Genomic DNA, 16,639 nt, shown 5'->3' on the forward strand with positions numbered 1-16,639 from the left:
AACTTTTTTAAAAAATATGATTAACAAAATGGCTATCTTGGAAATTTAATAAATTTATTTTTCTAAAAAAATTTTTTGATAATTTTTGAATTTTTGAAAAATAAAATCGAATATTATGTTATTCAATCAGAATTTCCATACTTATTACTGTAAAAAAATTGCATTTAAATATATTGATTTTCCACGGAGATACTAAGGGTGATACGGGACTTCTGGGACACACTGTATATACATTGTAGTCTATACTCTATACAGTATATAAAGTTACGACTTTAACTATATTTTATAATTATAATACTAATTTAATCTTCACAACTTTCTAAAAATATTATTGTAACTATATAACACATTTGTATACCATAATTTATTTCATGATATACCAATACCATCAAAAAACTTTTAGTACGGCATGTTTGCATTTTAACCCCGTGAATTTAGTCAAACAAACTTCTGACATGGTTCACCGCAGCATAAATAAGAATGGTATTTTTATCAACAACCTTTATACACGCAAGTTCACATAGCTATTATTATTATCGACAAAACACTTTTCAGCGATATTGCAATGCAATCAAATACGACTAAGCACCAATGAGACTCGTAAAAGCGTGAAGATCATATTATATAATAGTAGGTACACGGAATGTTATTACGATATTACATTTGATTTAGTTGATGACACGCACATGGAACTTTTTTTTTGTATAATCTACGAAATATTTAGGAGAAACATTGACAAAATCTATAATAAGTAAAAATAAATTGTTCGTGTAATTTGGTAGCAAACACATGTTTACATGTTAATATTATATTGTTATAATATAACTAATGATTATGGAGCGGATATTTTATACACATACATGCTGTAAAATACTAAAATTTACTTATACAAATATGTAGGTAATATCAATATATGCAATGCAACAAAAATATTTATTAAAAATGCTATTAATTGTATGAAATGTACCTATGTATTATAATCATTTAATATATATATGCACTAATTGTATGTCTGTGTAGGTAGGTAGGTACTTAACAAATTTTAGTAAAAAAGTGGATTCGTTATTCATTAATGAACATGAAATGATAAAAACCCTAAGTAAATATTAATATAATAAACATGATAAGCGATAATGATTATAGTAAGTCATTTTTATTTTCTACGCATATTTATACTGATAATAACAGTTAATAATCAATTTAGTTGAGCAGAAAATTGTAAAATTTACAATTGGAGAAACAAAAACGACTTGATTTTGACAAACATAAAATAATATTCAGCATTATAAGGTATAGTTATATTGCAACAAAAATAAAGTCGAAAATGCATTTTGATCGGTAAATATTATATGTACCTATAATGTTACTATGTAAAACCATTATTCCCGTCTTTCTAAAAAAAAAAAGATAAACAAACTCCTGCAGCTGTACATTATATAGTACATCCGTTCAGCAGAAATAATATTATTAAAATACTATTACAGTGAAATAATGAATAAAACACTGTCGTTGTATCTACTGATGCTGCATAGTGATAATAATGTATGATCAGTGTTCGACGGTAGGCAAGGCACTCCACGTAACTACACGGTTATTTGTAAAATCGTGGTTAGTACAAGTCACTGGAGCATCGATGACATAGCCGTGGAGATGTCAGATGGTCGGAACAAATTAGTAGATTATGAGAAACGCCACGGCACGACAGAGCAGCAACTACACAGAGACTAGACTACGAGATTAGACACTGTAAACATTTATTATTGTTATTAATACTATTATATAATTATTATTATTATTTTACACGGCCACATGGGATGGGTGGAGCTTCAATCAAGAATTAACGGTGATGTCCACGCGGAAATATTCAATACAATATTATATTATTACATATACATAATATTATAATATAATCGCATACATATAATATTATAATATCGTTCTGAACAATGTGGCAAATTTCCACAATGGAATGCATTAGAAGATATTTATGAACGGTTGATAGGCGTAGCTTCGGCCTGGGAGTGAGTGAGATAGAGGTTTCAAAGGTGTGTCTGTCACTGTGGCAAAACTACATGTATGCGTCCGTCCATGTGTTATGTGTATGTACCTACCTATATATGTATATTTTCTCAACGAGGTGATAGGAATGAATAACACTTTTAAAATGGCGTAAATATACAATATACCTACACGGAAAAGAATCATAATACGTACCTGCCTAATAGAATGAAAATAAAAAATCAACGATTTAAACTTAGATCTATGTACCTAATGACAAAAATTCCACCACAATAAAAGTCTTAAAATTCTATTATATAACTGAATATCTTTTTATGGTTTATAAATAATAGAACTTTGCACAGTTCATTTCGTTTATAAATAAAAAATATTTTACGTTTAACTTCAAAGTGGTCATGTGCCAATACGTTAAAATATTATAATTACAATTTATCGTAAGGAATCAAGAATTAAGTTTTGAGAATGAAATTCTATTGGAATTTAAATTTGATGTATAGTTATATTATTATTGCCTATAGAAAATCGTTAACAAGTTAATACGTTTATCAAATTATATTTAAATATAAAAATATGTTTTCATAACATAACGATCAACACAGTAGAGATATCATTATAATTATGTACAGTTTGTAATGTTTAACTTCAGTGCAGATAATAAATTATTATAACATATTATGTTAGGATAATATGATATAAAATTATGTATTCATTATCATCCCAATTATTGATAAATATTAGTAATTTGACAGTAATAGCTGTTTACATGCATATTATAAATGTATATTTTTTAGGAATTATTTCACCACTAATTAATACTTCTAAATATATTTTTAACATACCTACATGGATAAATATATATAGGTACTTAATGAATTGTAAGTGGGAAAAAAAATACACAGGTACCAAATTAAATATAAAATTACGGTGTACCTATTCATTGATTTAAATTTAAAATCTAATTTTTGATATTTTTGATATAAAAAACGAATTTTTTCTTTTTTTATCGAAATTTTTATCGATATGACACAATTTGTTTTTTTTTTATGATTAATCGTTACCTGTCAGTAATGACACGAATTTTTATTTAAACTGCCAAAGATGAGGTTGGTTTGTTTAATTTAATATTAAATAATAACAATAAGAAAAATAGAAAAAATAATAAGAAAAAAATTGATATTATTAATTAAAATAAACTATGTGAGTAAGCCTATATGATTAAAGTTTTTATATTTGGTCCAGAATCAAAATATGACGTATATAACGAGTGCGCCTCGGGCTTTCGATACACGTTTACGATCCAACCTATAGTCGAACACGTTATAGTTGCTTTACAAACACGTGACGTGGGAGTCATAATTTATACCTACAGCATAGTCAAATGACGTAGGTATCCAGTTGAGACAAAATTCTATAGCCTAAATCATTTAAAAATAATAATAATTATAACATGGTACATACCTTTAGCTATGCCAGTGAGGACGTTGCCCAGATAGACGACCTTGTAACATGGATCGTACTCGGTTATGGTCACAGATCGCCTTCGCCACAGCTTTCCTAGACCCAAGGCACTTAAACTGATGCTTTTTTTGAAAGGCTTTCCTTTTCCGTTTGAAATGAGCTCAGGATGTTGACTTTCGTGCTTCATTGTGGCACAAGCATTAGATCTACAGACCTGTAAAGCAAAACCAAATACATATCGAGATTAGTTTTGTTATATAGGTAGTTTAGTAGTTACATCGTTATTGAGGTCGTTAGGAACTCAAATTGTAATTCAGTCATTAATCACTAATACCAGTATAAAAATTATGCAAAATAAGTATAAAAACAATTTTAGGAGATATATTATGATCCGAAATATTTTACTTTTTTAAAAAAAAAACAATGTATACATGTTATTTATGAACAAATTATTCAACAGGTGGAGACTTGTATACAATAAAACAATATAACAGCATATTATCTTACATCAATATCAACAAGAATATTAACATACACAAAAACCACTGAATATTGATAAACTGCAACGATTACGTTATGTTTTTTGTACTCTAAAAGTCTAAACCTAATAAGTTATTAAATTAACTCATACAGATACCAAATTTTATTTTATTATTTATAAAATGATTCCCATTGTAGTTTATTTTCATATGATTTGCATTTAATATAGGTAGGTAAAATTGTTTGGGTGAAACGATTCTTTGTTCAAATTATTAAAAGATTAAATGTAGGTACGTTTTAAAATTACAACTTACTGCAACACTATACATATAAAGTATACAATTAAATTATTAATACAATACAATTTAATGTTGTCAATATTTGATATCAAGAATAATTACATTTCGGAAAACTTACGTAATGATTATATTATACCAAGGTGATTTGAAAGCTCAAATATTACCTTTTCCTACATTAATTGTAAAATATTTTTTTTCAAATTTTGATTTGAGCAATTTGAGTTTTTTGTTGAATATTATGAATTATGTAATTTATAGTATAGACATAACGACATTTTTATCAACAATAATATATCTATAATTTATTACAATGACTCGCAAATCGAAAATAAATTACAATGTATACATCAGGCAGTACAGAGGTTGTTTAATTATCAAAAAAATGCACTACAAATCGAGTATCTGCAGGCAAATAATATACAATATTACATAGAGAGGAGGGATCTCATGTTAAACATTTGTGTGTATAATGTAGAGTATGTGCATATCTGTATTTGGATTACACTGTTACTTACAACTCTTTTTACAAACTAAGCAAATACACATAGCATTTGTAATATATATTTACTTACTGAATGTTAGCTTAAGCATATATGAATAATTTTAAGTATGAAAAAAATTACAAACAAAAAAATCATGTATGAAAGTGATAACTGATAAGACAAGAGTAAAACTGACAGTAAGACGATGTACATAATAGCGAAAAATAGTCCGTTACACTCATATGAGCATCTTCAATTTTATTTACTTTGCAGACCGTGCAGCCCCATTATACCATTATAGAACATCGGTACTTTAAATTCTTATTTTTTTAATTCGTACAAAACCAACCATGTATAAATAAGGCTATATTATAATATTGTGTATTTGTGTATATTGAAAACCATCAAGTGTGTCTATTTGTAAGAGCATCACGAGGTGAAACAAAATGGAATAATTTTAAATGAAAAAACAACTTTTCATAATTTATATCACGTTATAATATACGTCAAAGGCGAATATCTAAAAATCTCGATAGGTATTTGATTATTTTATTTTTTCAAAACGATATATACATTTTCTTTCGTCGTATTCATTTGAATAGAGTGCAGTATATAGTGCATCAGGGACTCATACTTGGGACGTTTACAGGCCAGTTCAGTCAAAGAAGCAAAACACACGAATGGTGTCAAGGACTGTGTTTATAACGACAAAAATAAATTACAAGCAAAAATACACGTGTTTATAGGTACACGCAGCTTATGTAGGCTGAAACAAGAACAACTAACAGTACAACACAAGTCGTAGAGAGCAGCACACACGTCACACACTATACAAACATTCTGGTCACCTTGTGCGTATTATATTTTATTCGCAGGTCTCTTAGCTGGTCCGTCGCGGGTCACCCAAAATGTCACATAACAACCCGTACGGTTTCTTATTGATAAAATTGGAAATCGTTTTGTACCTATACATAATATTTTGACCTTGCCTGACTAAAATTTGTGAAAAATTAATAGTAGTTTTAAAATCTGTATCAACAACCATGAAGTCTAACCAAAAGTGTGTATGGCAACCCGATCGATGACACCACGCCGCCTAAAGAAATCGTGAAACCAAAAAAACCGTTACGAAAACACCAATAATAAAGTCTAGGTTAAACAGAAAGCGGTCTGCCATGGTGTACGGGTACGCTGTCCGCGGCGGACAGTCCGCGCGGTTGTATAATTTTACAGAGTCTGCGTGAACAGACCGCTTTGTATTTGATTGAGCCTTTAATAATAATATATATCTTATTGCACTAGTGCAACACCGTTGCGATGGGTTGTTTGAAACCAATTTTTATAATGTCTATTCAATCGCGTTAATTCAATCCATATGCACATCCAGAGGTTAAAGTGAAGGGGGACGCAGGGGAACTCAGTCCCCTTGCCACGGACGGTGGTTAAAAAGCGTCTCCTTTAACAAATTAGGATTTTATACATTAGACATTATACGTAAAATTATGTATGGAACGCTTAATATTATATGGAGACATTAGTTCCCTCTGGAATTTTTTCTCACTTTAAGCCCTGTGCACATCAGGCGCAACGTAAGTCGATAAATTACATCAAAACACACTTCAAAGATAACTGGCGCAAAATTGTGTAAATATTAAATTACTTTACCTTTACGACCCCTCGGGGTGTGTTTATCAATTTTGTGTATTTATCATAAGCAATACCTATATTTCCAACAAAAACAATTTAGGTATACCTACTCAGCTAAGCAAGACATTTAACACACCCAAGTTGCAATATCTAGGTATATAACATATACCAGATAAAATACTATAGATATACACTTAATTTTACTAAAAGCGAACACGCTTAAGGTTGACGAACTATATAATTTAGGTACAATTTATTTATTTTCTCGTAGTCAACGGGATTTTTGTGAAAATTTGAAGAAATATGCGAACCATCACGTGACATAATCTTTACAGTTTGTAAACGTTTTGCAGTGTTTATACGAATGCTGTTCCTACCACATCTAGTACCTATACGCAGCAGCAGTGGTGGATTCATGGTTATTACACACGCACCGGTGTAATATATAACATTATATATTAGGTACCTTAAGCTGAATTATACGGCTCTACCGGTCGTTCAGAAATGTTTTGAAAGCGTTAATTTTTAATTGACGTACACACCGTGACATGCGGAACACGTCTTACTTCAACCCGTGCGTATATTAGATCCTTTTACTTTATAATTTTCGGCCGCGGTTCATATAATAATAATCGTAAGACATACAACTAAATGTGTCAGACTCACTGGCGACGACCCGGTTAACTGTAGGTACCAGCAATGCACGTGCGATATCGCTAAAAAGAAGCGCAAACATTCACACACACACACACACACACACACACACACACACACACACACACACACACACACAAACAGATAAAAGTAGTTTCGCCCGCCAACAGTTTAAATGTTAAAATGATTGAACTCAAGCCGCAGGCTCACACCGATACCAAATAATGTTTTGACGTGCTATGAGATCCTATGCTCAGTGTCTGTCAGCCGGCCCGAATTTAATTTTTATTATTATTATATGAATTTATATTACTGTATGCCTTCTTCTCACGGCAAGAGCCGTATAGCCATGACCTCCATTTTTATATTTATAAAGAAGAAAAAACGCATAGCGCCTCAAACATAATATAGTATACATGTATATAATATGTATTTTGCCGTCGTATTGAATTTCACACCGAAACACATCCACGGACAATATTATCCTAATTATAGTTAGGGGGCGCCAATAGCCACATCTGTACGATAATTATTGTCCTCGATCCGACCACCACCGTCGTTTTCTTGCAGATGGTACACCAACCACCACCATTTGAATGGGGTGGTGTTAAGTACTCACAGACCATTTCATTTCTAACATAATATCCGGGACACCGTTCTGATCATAAAAAGTCTCACCGAATACCATTGGCGTAGAATGGGGGGGGGGTCTAAGGGGACCATAGCCTCCTGGCATTTTGTTTAGCACCCCCCTCCCCCCCCGATGTAATTTTAGTTACATTTATTGAATACACGTTGTGTACTAGAAACATAATAGGTTATAGCTACCCTATATAATTTCATCACGCTACGCCTATGCCGAGGATACTATCGATGATGGTATCTGATATATTTTCTGATGTAGGTTTGTGATTATTACAGAGAAACATTTAACAGGGTTTTTTCAGTTCTACATAACCGAATTACCGTTAAAACGCTTTCACCCATCTGCTGACTTCAAAACAGTTTAAGAATTATTCTATGTAAGAAGCCGAAGTATCACGCTAGCAACGATTTCGTATGCAGAATTCACGATTATAGAAAAAAACGTATAATATTTCGAGCAATAAGTTAGAATGCGTACGGTCACTGCCACTGCTGCAGCCAATCTTTAATCACACGCTCGTCGTTTTTTGACAGTGTTTTATGGAAAAATATCGGTCCACCGGTGGAATATAATTTCATTTTCTGTAGGTTTAACGCCAATAAATATCGATACTAATATTTTATTATTATGTTCGCGTACCCTGTTAAACAGAGAGTACATACGCAACGAGTGGGAAGAACGCGCTCAGAAACGTATACGATTTACTCATTAAGGAAAGACGTGAATAATAATATTATGCAAGGAACCGGTTGTCACTGCAGCGACATGGCCCCAACTGTTATCGAAACTCTAACCCAAATGCCCGAGTTGGTACAGGTTAGGAGTGTATTTACGCCGGTCAGTGACCGTGGTTCGTCTGCAAATATTATATTATGCGTGGTATAGGTATATTATGTATATTGTATATATAATATTTATATTACTTCGATTATCTTTTGAATGCTTATGATAGTAATTTAAATTTACATGGTTCACATTATTATTGGTTTTTTATAAATTAAATTGTTGACTAACGTATTGGGTCTTTTATTTGACAAATTATTAAAAATAAAAATATATAGGTATAATCTTGAATATATTATTCATCCACCAAGGCATTATCAAACTATTGCGATTTGCGATACACATATAAATACACGGTGATGGAGCAGTTTTGCAAATAAAACTAATAAATTAATTTCGTAGGTTACTAAATAGCATGTACAAAAAACTATAATAAACTCATTTCGTTCCGATATCATTTAAATAGAATAATATATTATAACATTAAAAATAATTGTTAAATACTTTTATAAACGGTGTTGAAGCAAAATTCATCGAGAGTTATGAATTTACAACGAATTGAATGTCAAAGAAGTTTTAATTATTGAAAATTCTACTACATAATATTATCACATTATTAAAAATAATAAGGTAGATACCGCTATATTATTTGCTGATAATTTATATTTGTATTAGTATTGCCATTGATTAGAAAGTTATAATGTATATGTTATTATAGTATTTATAATCAATGGTATTACATATAACACAAGGTATAGGAACTTATAATACAGTAAATTATAAAACACACATTATAAGTACGTATAAAAGTTTTTTTTATGGCTGCACTGAGCAGCAATTATCAGGATACCTCCACCAAGTTGATGTCATTTTTTAATTTGTTATATAAATATTAATAATTACTAAGTTTATATATATTAATAGCTACATTAATATTTATAATAAAAAAAAAGAAATTTGTTTTTATTTCATTTTATTCTGATTTTAAGAAAATTCACCAAGTTGATATGATTTGTTGTATTAATTTAAAAGTTTATACTTACTAAAATGTTAAATGTAGGTAATACCACTTTTATAATAATTATAAATTTCAAAATAAAAATTGTATACCTATAATACTCTTTATGTCTTAGTCGTTATAAAGTTTTGTACGTTTTGCACGTGGGGTATTATACATGTATAAATGATAAAACGTTTTATACGGTATATTACCAATCCTGAATTATAACATGAACATTTTCTAGTACTTACACCTATACAATATACTCGACAATATAATATGATTATATGAATATAAAACATCAGATTATGCTCCAAATTTTTTTTTTTTTTAATAATTATAATAACACTTTTTAAATACAGAAACTTTTGGCTATCTATTGAAAAAAAATTTAAGTTTGTGAGTATCAATAGAATATATTTCAAATATTATTTGATAGTTTGATAACACCCTTTTTTCTATAATAATATATAATACTACTTTCGTATACCTAATACATATTAAAAATAATACAATTGTTAATGTTTATGTATCTAATATATTATTGTGATAAATCGTTTAGGAACATTCAACTTGCTCCGAGCAATCTCCATCAAACAAAATTAGCAATCATAGAATCTTCGATAGAATTGTGATTACGGTCCTTGAGCTCTTTGAGAATGTGAAAGGTATTTAAATAATATTTTCTAGTATTGTAGGTACATATTCTATAATATATTATAGTATATTAATATATTATACACTTACCTACATATAGGTATAATATAATACATGCAAATATTATTACTAGATATTATTGTGAACGAAGATTTCCCGTTTTCGTTTCATTCATAATTTATTATTTTTCATATTAAAACATGGATTAATTTTGTTTGTTGAAATAAAATTGGTTATTAAAAAATATCGTTATACCATTTTAAAATCAGATAATTGATATATATATATGTTTTGAACTGTTTATTAAAATATACATTTTCGTAATGGAAATTAAAAAAAATTTTAAATTATGTCAAGTCATTTAAACTTAAATGGCTTTTCCGAAATGTATGCAAAAAAACTTTAAAAAACATTAGACAAAAAAAATCAATATTACAGGTACAGAATCGCAATGATAAAATGTATGAATTCAACCTAAAATACATTTACTGATTAATATTTATACCACCCCCTCCCCCTTCGACAATCATCTCACAAATCTGCATGATATAATATGATAGCTCAATTTATAATTAACACTTATATAAATACACCAGTGGTTCTCAACCGGTGTGCCGCGAGATTGTCTAGGTGTGCCGCGAGAAATGTTATTAAATATTGAAAACAGTGTTTTCAGCGAAGTTTTTAAAGTTGTTATGGTTATCAAGTGTGTGAGTGTGCCGTGAAAACTTGTGATGTATAAACGTGTGCCGTGCGCCAAAAAAGGTTGAGCACCACTGAAATACACCAATGTAAAATGCAGGTTATACAAAAATGTATAGTTTTTAAACGTTTATTTTAAATTGTACTACTTATCTGTAATTTAATTTACAATAGGTAAGCATATTAAAATAATATATAAATGTAATAATAAGTATTGATAATGTAGATAAATGATAAGTTAAAATAAATCACCCTGCGGCGGTAATACTTTTCTCTTAAATTTTATTTTGAGCTTACATCTTTTTTTAAAAATACATCTAAAATAATGTATACATTTAATCGTATGGTCAATGCACCCTGAGGCGAATCGTAGAAGATGGATATCGTGACCGGACGAAAAACGATATCGTTGTCAAATTGGAGCATAACCAAAGATAAGTGTACACACGTTCCATTAAAATATTTTTGTCATCGGTTATTGTAACTATTTTATTATATTTTGGTCTTATTGTTATGATTACGATATTTTTCTCTATTGCAATATGTTTTGTTATTTTGAGTGTTGTACAATGTTGACGGAAGTTTTCCAAATTATGGTAAGAGACTAAAACATTTGTTTTTCATTGGTTCATTTTCGACACTAGTCCTTGAATGCATTATTTTGTATTCGATTAAATCAATATGATAAAATCTAAAAGAAAAACTTTCTCCACGTAGTATTTCCTACATATTATATTATATTATACGTCCAATGAAACCGCATTATTGTATTAACTTAACTATATGAGTTGATTATGAAAGTAATGAAGACACACGCAGAAATAATACGTAACACTGTTTTTTCCATTATTATTTGGCCATTATACAAAACATATAAAGATCAAAGTTAAGAAAGAAAATTAAAGGTTTAATTATTTTCATCAGATTAATTTGAAAAAAAAATTACAAAATAATCATTGACATATTATATTATTATAACCAGCAGAGTTTTAACAATAATAGTTTAACTGTATATATTCATAAAATGCGCAGTGAAATTGAATTAATAGCAGATATGATATGTTCGACATGACGAGAAAAACGTATTAATGTATAGATGATTACTTTGAAAAAAACGTAAGTAACTTTAAATTTTCAAATTCACAATTAATACTGCAGAGTTGTAGGGACACGTTGGCTAAATTCTGTAACTTAATATATAATCTAATATGTAAGTTTAATAAAATAAGAAATAGCTGAGGACTGGTCGTGATTGATTGAACGATAAGACCATTAAGTGCAAACTGTAATTTAATTTCTTGCCATTATGTGTTGCAGACTAGTCCGATGATCTGCAGACGATCAGCAATGTTAACATTCGTGTTCTCAAATGGATGTAATAATAGGAAGGTAATCACCGCCCCCGCTGTACGTCGACTCTTTGTTGTCATTTTCTTCAATAAAATGTGACGTCATACTCAAGTATTATCTAGCATAAATTTATATCATACCGAAATAAAAAAAAAGACTATTAAAATTGCAGATACGAAAACAATTATATAATCTTACATCTTGATACACACCATAGTATTTTGTTGTTGAAAAGGGTTATAAACAAATAAACAAAGATGTAATTTTCCAACACATGTGTGAGTATACTTTAAATTAATTATGCCTAATCACGAAATAGACTTCACTATTTCACTATTTACCTGCCACCAAACAGTACAAGAAAACTATAGATGAAAAACAAAAATCAGTTCTTGGATTATATTTTGCATGTAACTTGGAACACTCGAAAACAGTTATTGACGTCAGGTCTTTATAGTTACCAGATCAGTTCCTGGTTTTATTACTCTCGATATTATAATATACTCACGACGCAATTGTATCATCAGAACAAGGTCGCATACGCCGACTTTGTGTTAATTATTATTATATTTAATTAAGGTTCGAACCCGCCGGGTACATGAATGATGCAGCTGGGTATTGTATGCCAAGTATATATATATTTTTTTTCGTACACCCATACGAGTGCATACGTAGGTATTTATTCTTTTTTGCATGTTTCAAATTACGTGTAACAAGTGTGTCGATACGTATTGCGATTTACGATCCGAATATATCATCAGCGATTACTAATAGTATTATATACTGACAAGTAATCAAAAATTGCAATCACATTTACTAAATAGGCAACGTATAGGTAGTGAAAATATCCCGTTTGATTAATCTTTGCTCGCTGATATAATATAATATTATGTATCAGTTCAGAAAATTATTTCTTTAACCAACGCCAATTATTAAACACACACAGTTAGATTAGTAAGTTATTACTAAGACGCGGATTTAAAATCAAAAAGGATTTTTTTCTGAGTTCTTTAAAACATTGCTTCCCTAGCAAAAAATCAGAGAAAGAAAGACATTATAAACTTTAAATGATATTTTTTCATTTTTTGAGCTGTTTTGATAGTGATTTTGATTAATAAAGCTTTTCTTAACTTTTAAAGGTCATTTTTTGTATACATATTATATAATATTTTAGGTATAAAGTCAATTTTAATATAGTAATGGATATTTTTTCGACCATCACTCCATTACTTACGTCAAATATAATAATATAAATTGGTAAACTGTGACACTGTACATAAGGCGAAAAATAGTTGTGAGCTTTCATCCCAGATAATACATTTTATTCAGGTAAATATTTGCGTCTCGACATTTTGGAAGGATTTTACCCAATAATTTTATGATTTTATGTCAATTTTACGGAATAGATGTTAATATAGATGATAACCAATGTTTTATCTAATAAAGCTTATAATAATGATAAAAACATTATTAAAAACTTTCATTGTGTACCTACATTAAACTAACTTTTTTTTATAATAATAATAAATAATAATTGTATATTCAGAGGACGTCACACCCGTATATGTTGTCTCCGTCTTCACACGTACGATATAAACAAAACGCGTTCACCTACGCAGTCTGAGTATAAATCGCTCAATTTTGATTCTAGAGTGAAAATTCCTCGAAAAATGCCTACTATAAAATTGAATTGTGATAATATTTCTGATGGCAAGTCGTTGCGTTTTTTCCATTATACCCAATATAATGTTCAGTATATTGTTTAGAAATAGTAAAAATTTTTATAATACCATTAACTTTTCAAAATTTTAATTTTTTAAAAAAAAACTCAACGTTTTTCCCTCCAAAATATTGTCATATTTTAATTTTGTACCAAAATTGCGCGAGTTCTACTCAGACTGCGTAAACGCGTTTTGTCCATGTAGTACGTGTGTAAGACGGAGACAACATAATATGCGGGTTTGACGTCCTCTTAACTGTAATAAGTAGGGAAGTACTTCGGCAAGTACTTAATATTTAGTTTTTGGGATATGTCAACCTAGTAGGTACCTACCTGTTTTAATTCAAGAAAATATATATTATATTTATGTATTAATATTACTCAGCGTATAAGGTATTCATGTATTTATAATATACGAATTATTTTTAATACCTAATAAACCAAAATATACTAATGATTATTGACTAATGTTTTATACTACCATATAAACTGTAAAGATAATTTTCAAATATTTATTAGTCACTTTCATACAAAAAATACTTTCGACATTGAAAATAAGATAGACATTTTATTAACTTTTAAATGTCTAATTATCTTGTAATATTATACTTTAATTATATTATTACCTATTATGAATGAACATGGGTTTTTTAATTTAAAATTAATTATTTGAGTTTTAGCCTTTAGGGTATATTTTCTACCTTGAAAAAAGGTCTGGTTATCACTTCAAGAAGCCATAGATCAAACATTTACTTGCATTTTTACTGGATTATTATTGTTTTATTTGCATCTTCGTCTTCTTTAAAAAGAAACGATGTAATCGTAGAACTCCATTACGTAATAATAATATTAACAACTGAATTATTACAGTCATACATACTCACTGGATTGACTGCAAATATAAACATAATATAATCTTACGAGAAACCCACTCGACCCACTGATCACTGGTACCGTACAAGTTCTATCGAATACAGCCACACAAGTCGAGTGTTTTATGTGCACTAAAACTCGTTTTTAAAGTTTATAGAACGTACTGTAATGTGTCGTAACTATTATCAAGGTATAATATAATGTTTAATGTTTTGATACATTTAAACTATGTTTTTGAGTACCTAAGTACAAATTAAAGAATACGCGGTTCTTCTTCTTACGATTGTTATGGTCTTTGAATCTTCCGGGAACGTTGTGGTGTGGAAAGTGAAATTATGATTATTTGGTAGCCGCAATATTACAAAATTAACATTTGGAGATAGAATTATGAATTAAATGATTATGAACATTTATTTGATAAATCCTAGAGATAAGATCTAAAAATAATACGAATAGTACTCAATTTATAGTACCCACCCAATTCTTAACGTTGATTACACTAGAGCCGTTTCGAGACGGTTCTGTATATTATTATAAGTACTGGATACGCGACATATTATATTCATGAAAATGTTCATCTTTTATGAAAAAACGATTTCTGCTGATTTAACATTTTTATAAATGAAGACGCGTTATGACTTAAAACTTTAAGGGACCGTCGGGAAACACGCAGTTAACGTAGGCAATACACATTATATTATGTTATTATATTATGTAAACAATATTGTATATTATAATTATTATAAAACATCTTTATCGCGATGGACGAGATGAGTAAGATTTCTCAACAAAAAGCAGCCGCAACCGCCATCATTTACCGCATACAATTCAGCCTTGTAGGTGACTTTTGATTTCACTGTATAATTTATTTACTTAAAGAATGTGAAAATGCAAATAAATGAAACGTAAAAAAAACATAGTTGACTAACCGGATTGCGAATATGGATAATGTCTCGGATAATGTTCACCATTATTTTGTTCGAAAAAAAAAATTATATTTTACACGATGGTGAAAAAAAAACTCGTTTCATATGATATTTTTCGTATTTTTGTTAAACAATTATGTGACCCCTTTCCGAAACAAAAAAATAAAATATAGCTGGTTATATTTTAATCTATCTTAGTACAAGATACTTGTTTAATCCTCGAATGTAAGTGCACGGGAGAAGATCAATGTGTCAAGTACCGCTATGGGTATCATTATTGTTAACCGCCAAACACGAATACGTAGGATTAATTAAATCCATGTTAAATCCACCTCGACTTAAAGAAATAAGAGATCGTCGCAAAAAATATATAAATAACAATAATAATTGTTTCATTAAACATTATTTATACTGAGAAATTAATAATAAAAATGATAATAAATGTAAAATTAAACTTGAAATAAACTAAACTGAATGACTTCATTAAAAAAAATTGGAAACCTTTTACATATACTAATAAAATATTATAATAGGCTAATAACAATAAGTAATGTCAATACCGGCTGAGTAGCCAGAAGGGCCGAGCACTGCAGACCCCTAAATTTCAGTAAAATGTGAAATACTTTTAGTGTTCAATGAACATACATTAATGGTGTATCTTAAAAGTTTAATGTATAAAATGCTACAAAAGTCTAAAATGCCTACCGACGGCATCAGCCCACCAAACCTATAAGGGATCCTAGTGAAGCGTCCCCTCTATATGGCTATAATATAACAAATTATCAGCAAAATCTTGGCTACACCACCTCAATAATATTTAATATTACCGATAGGTATTTTAAATACATAAATTTAAAACGGTAATTTGGACAGTCAGTCAAGTATTACCTAAGTTATACGAATCGACGAAAGATAACCTACACTATATATAATATGAATTATG

At 29.4% G+C, this 16,639-nt stretch overlaps 1 protein-coding gene across 1 annotated transcript in view; it reads right to left on the reverse strand.

Moving 5' to 3' along the window:
* The window catches only part of LOC100164633, a 39,991-nt gene that overhangs the window by 22,279 nt on the left and 1,073 nt on the right, over nt 1-16,639 (reverse strand). The window contains exon 2 of the mRNA XM_001948467.5: nt 3,478-3,691. Coding sequence (XP_001948502.1) covers nt 3,478-3,664 — 187 coding nt within the window. The 5' untranslated portion in view covers nt 3,665-3,691. The remainder of the gene's footprint in view (nt 1-3,477; nt 3,692-16,639) is intronic.

This window comes from Acyrthosiphon pisum, chromosome A1 (genome assembly GCF_005508785.2).
Source record: "Acyrthosiphon pisum isolate AL4f chromosome A1, pea_aphid_22Mar2018_4r6ur, whole genome shotgun sequence".
Lineage (NCBI taxonomy): Eukaryota > Metazoa > Arthropoda > Insecta > Hemiptera > Aphididae > Acyrthosiphon > Acyrthosiphon pisum.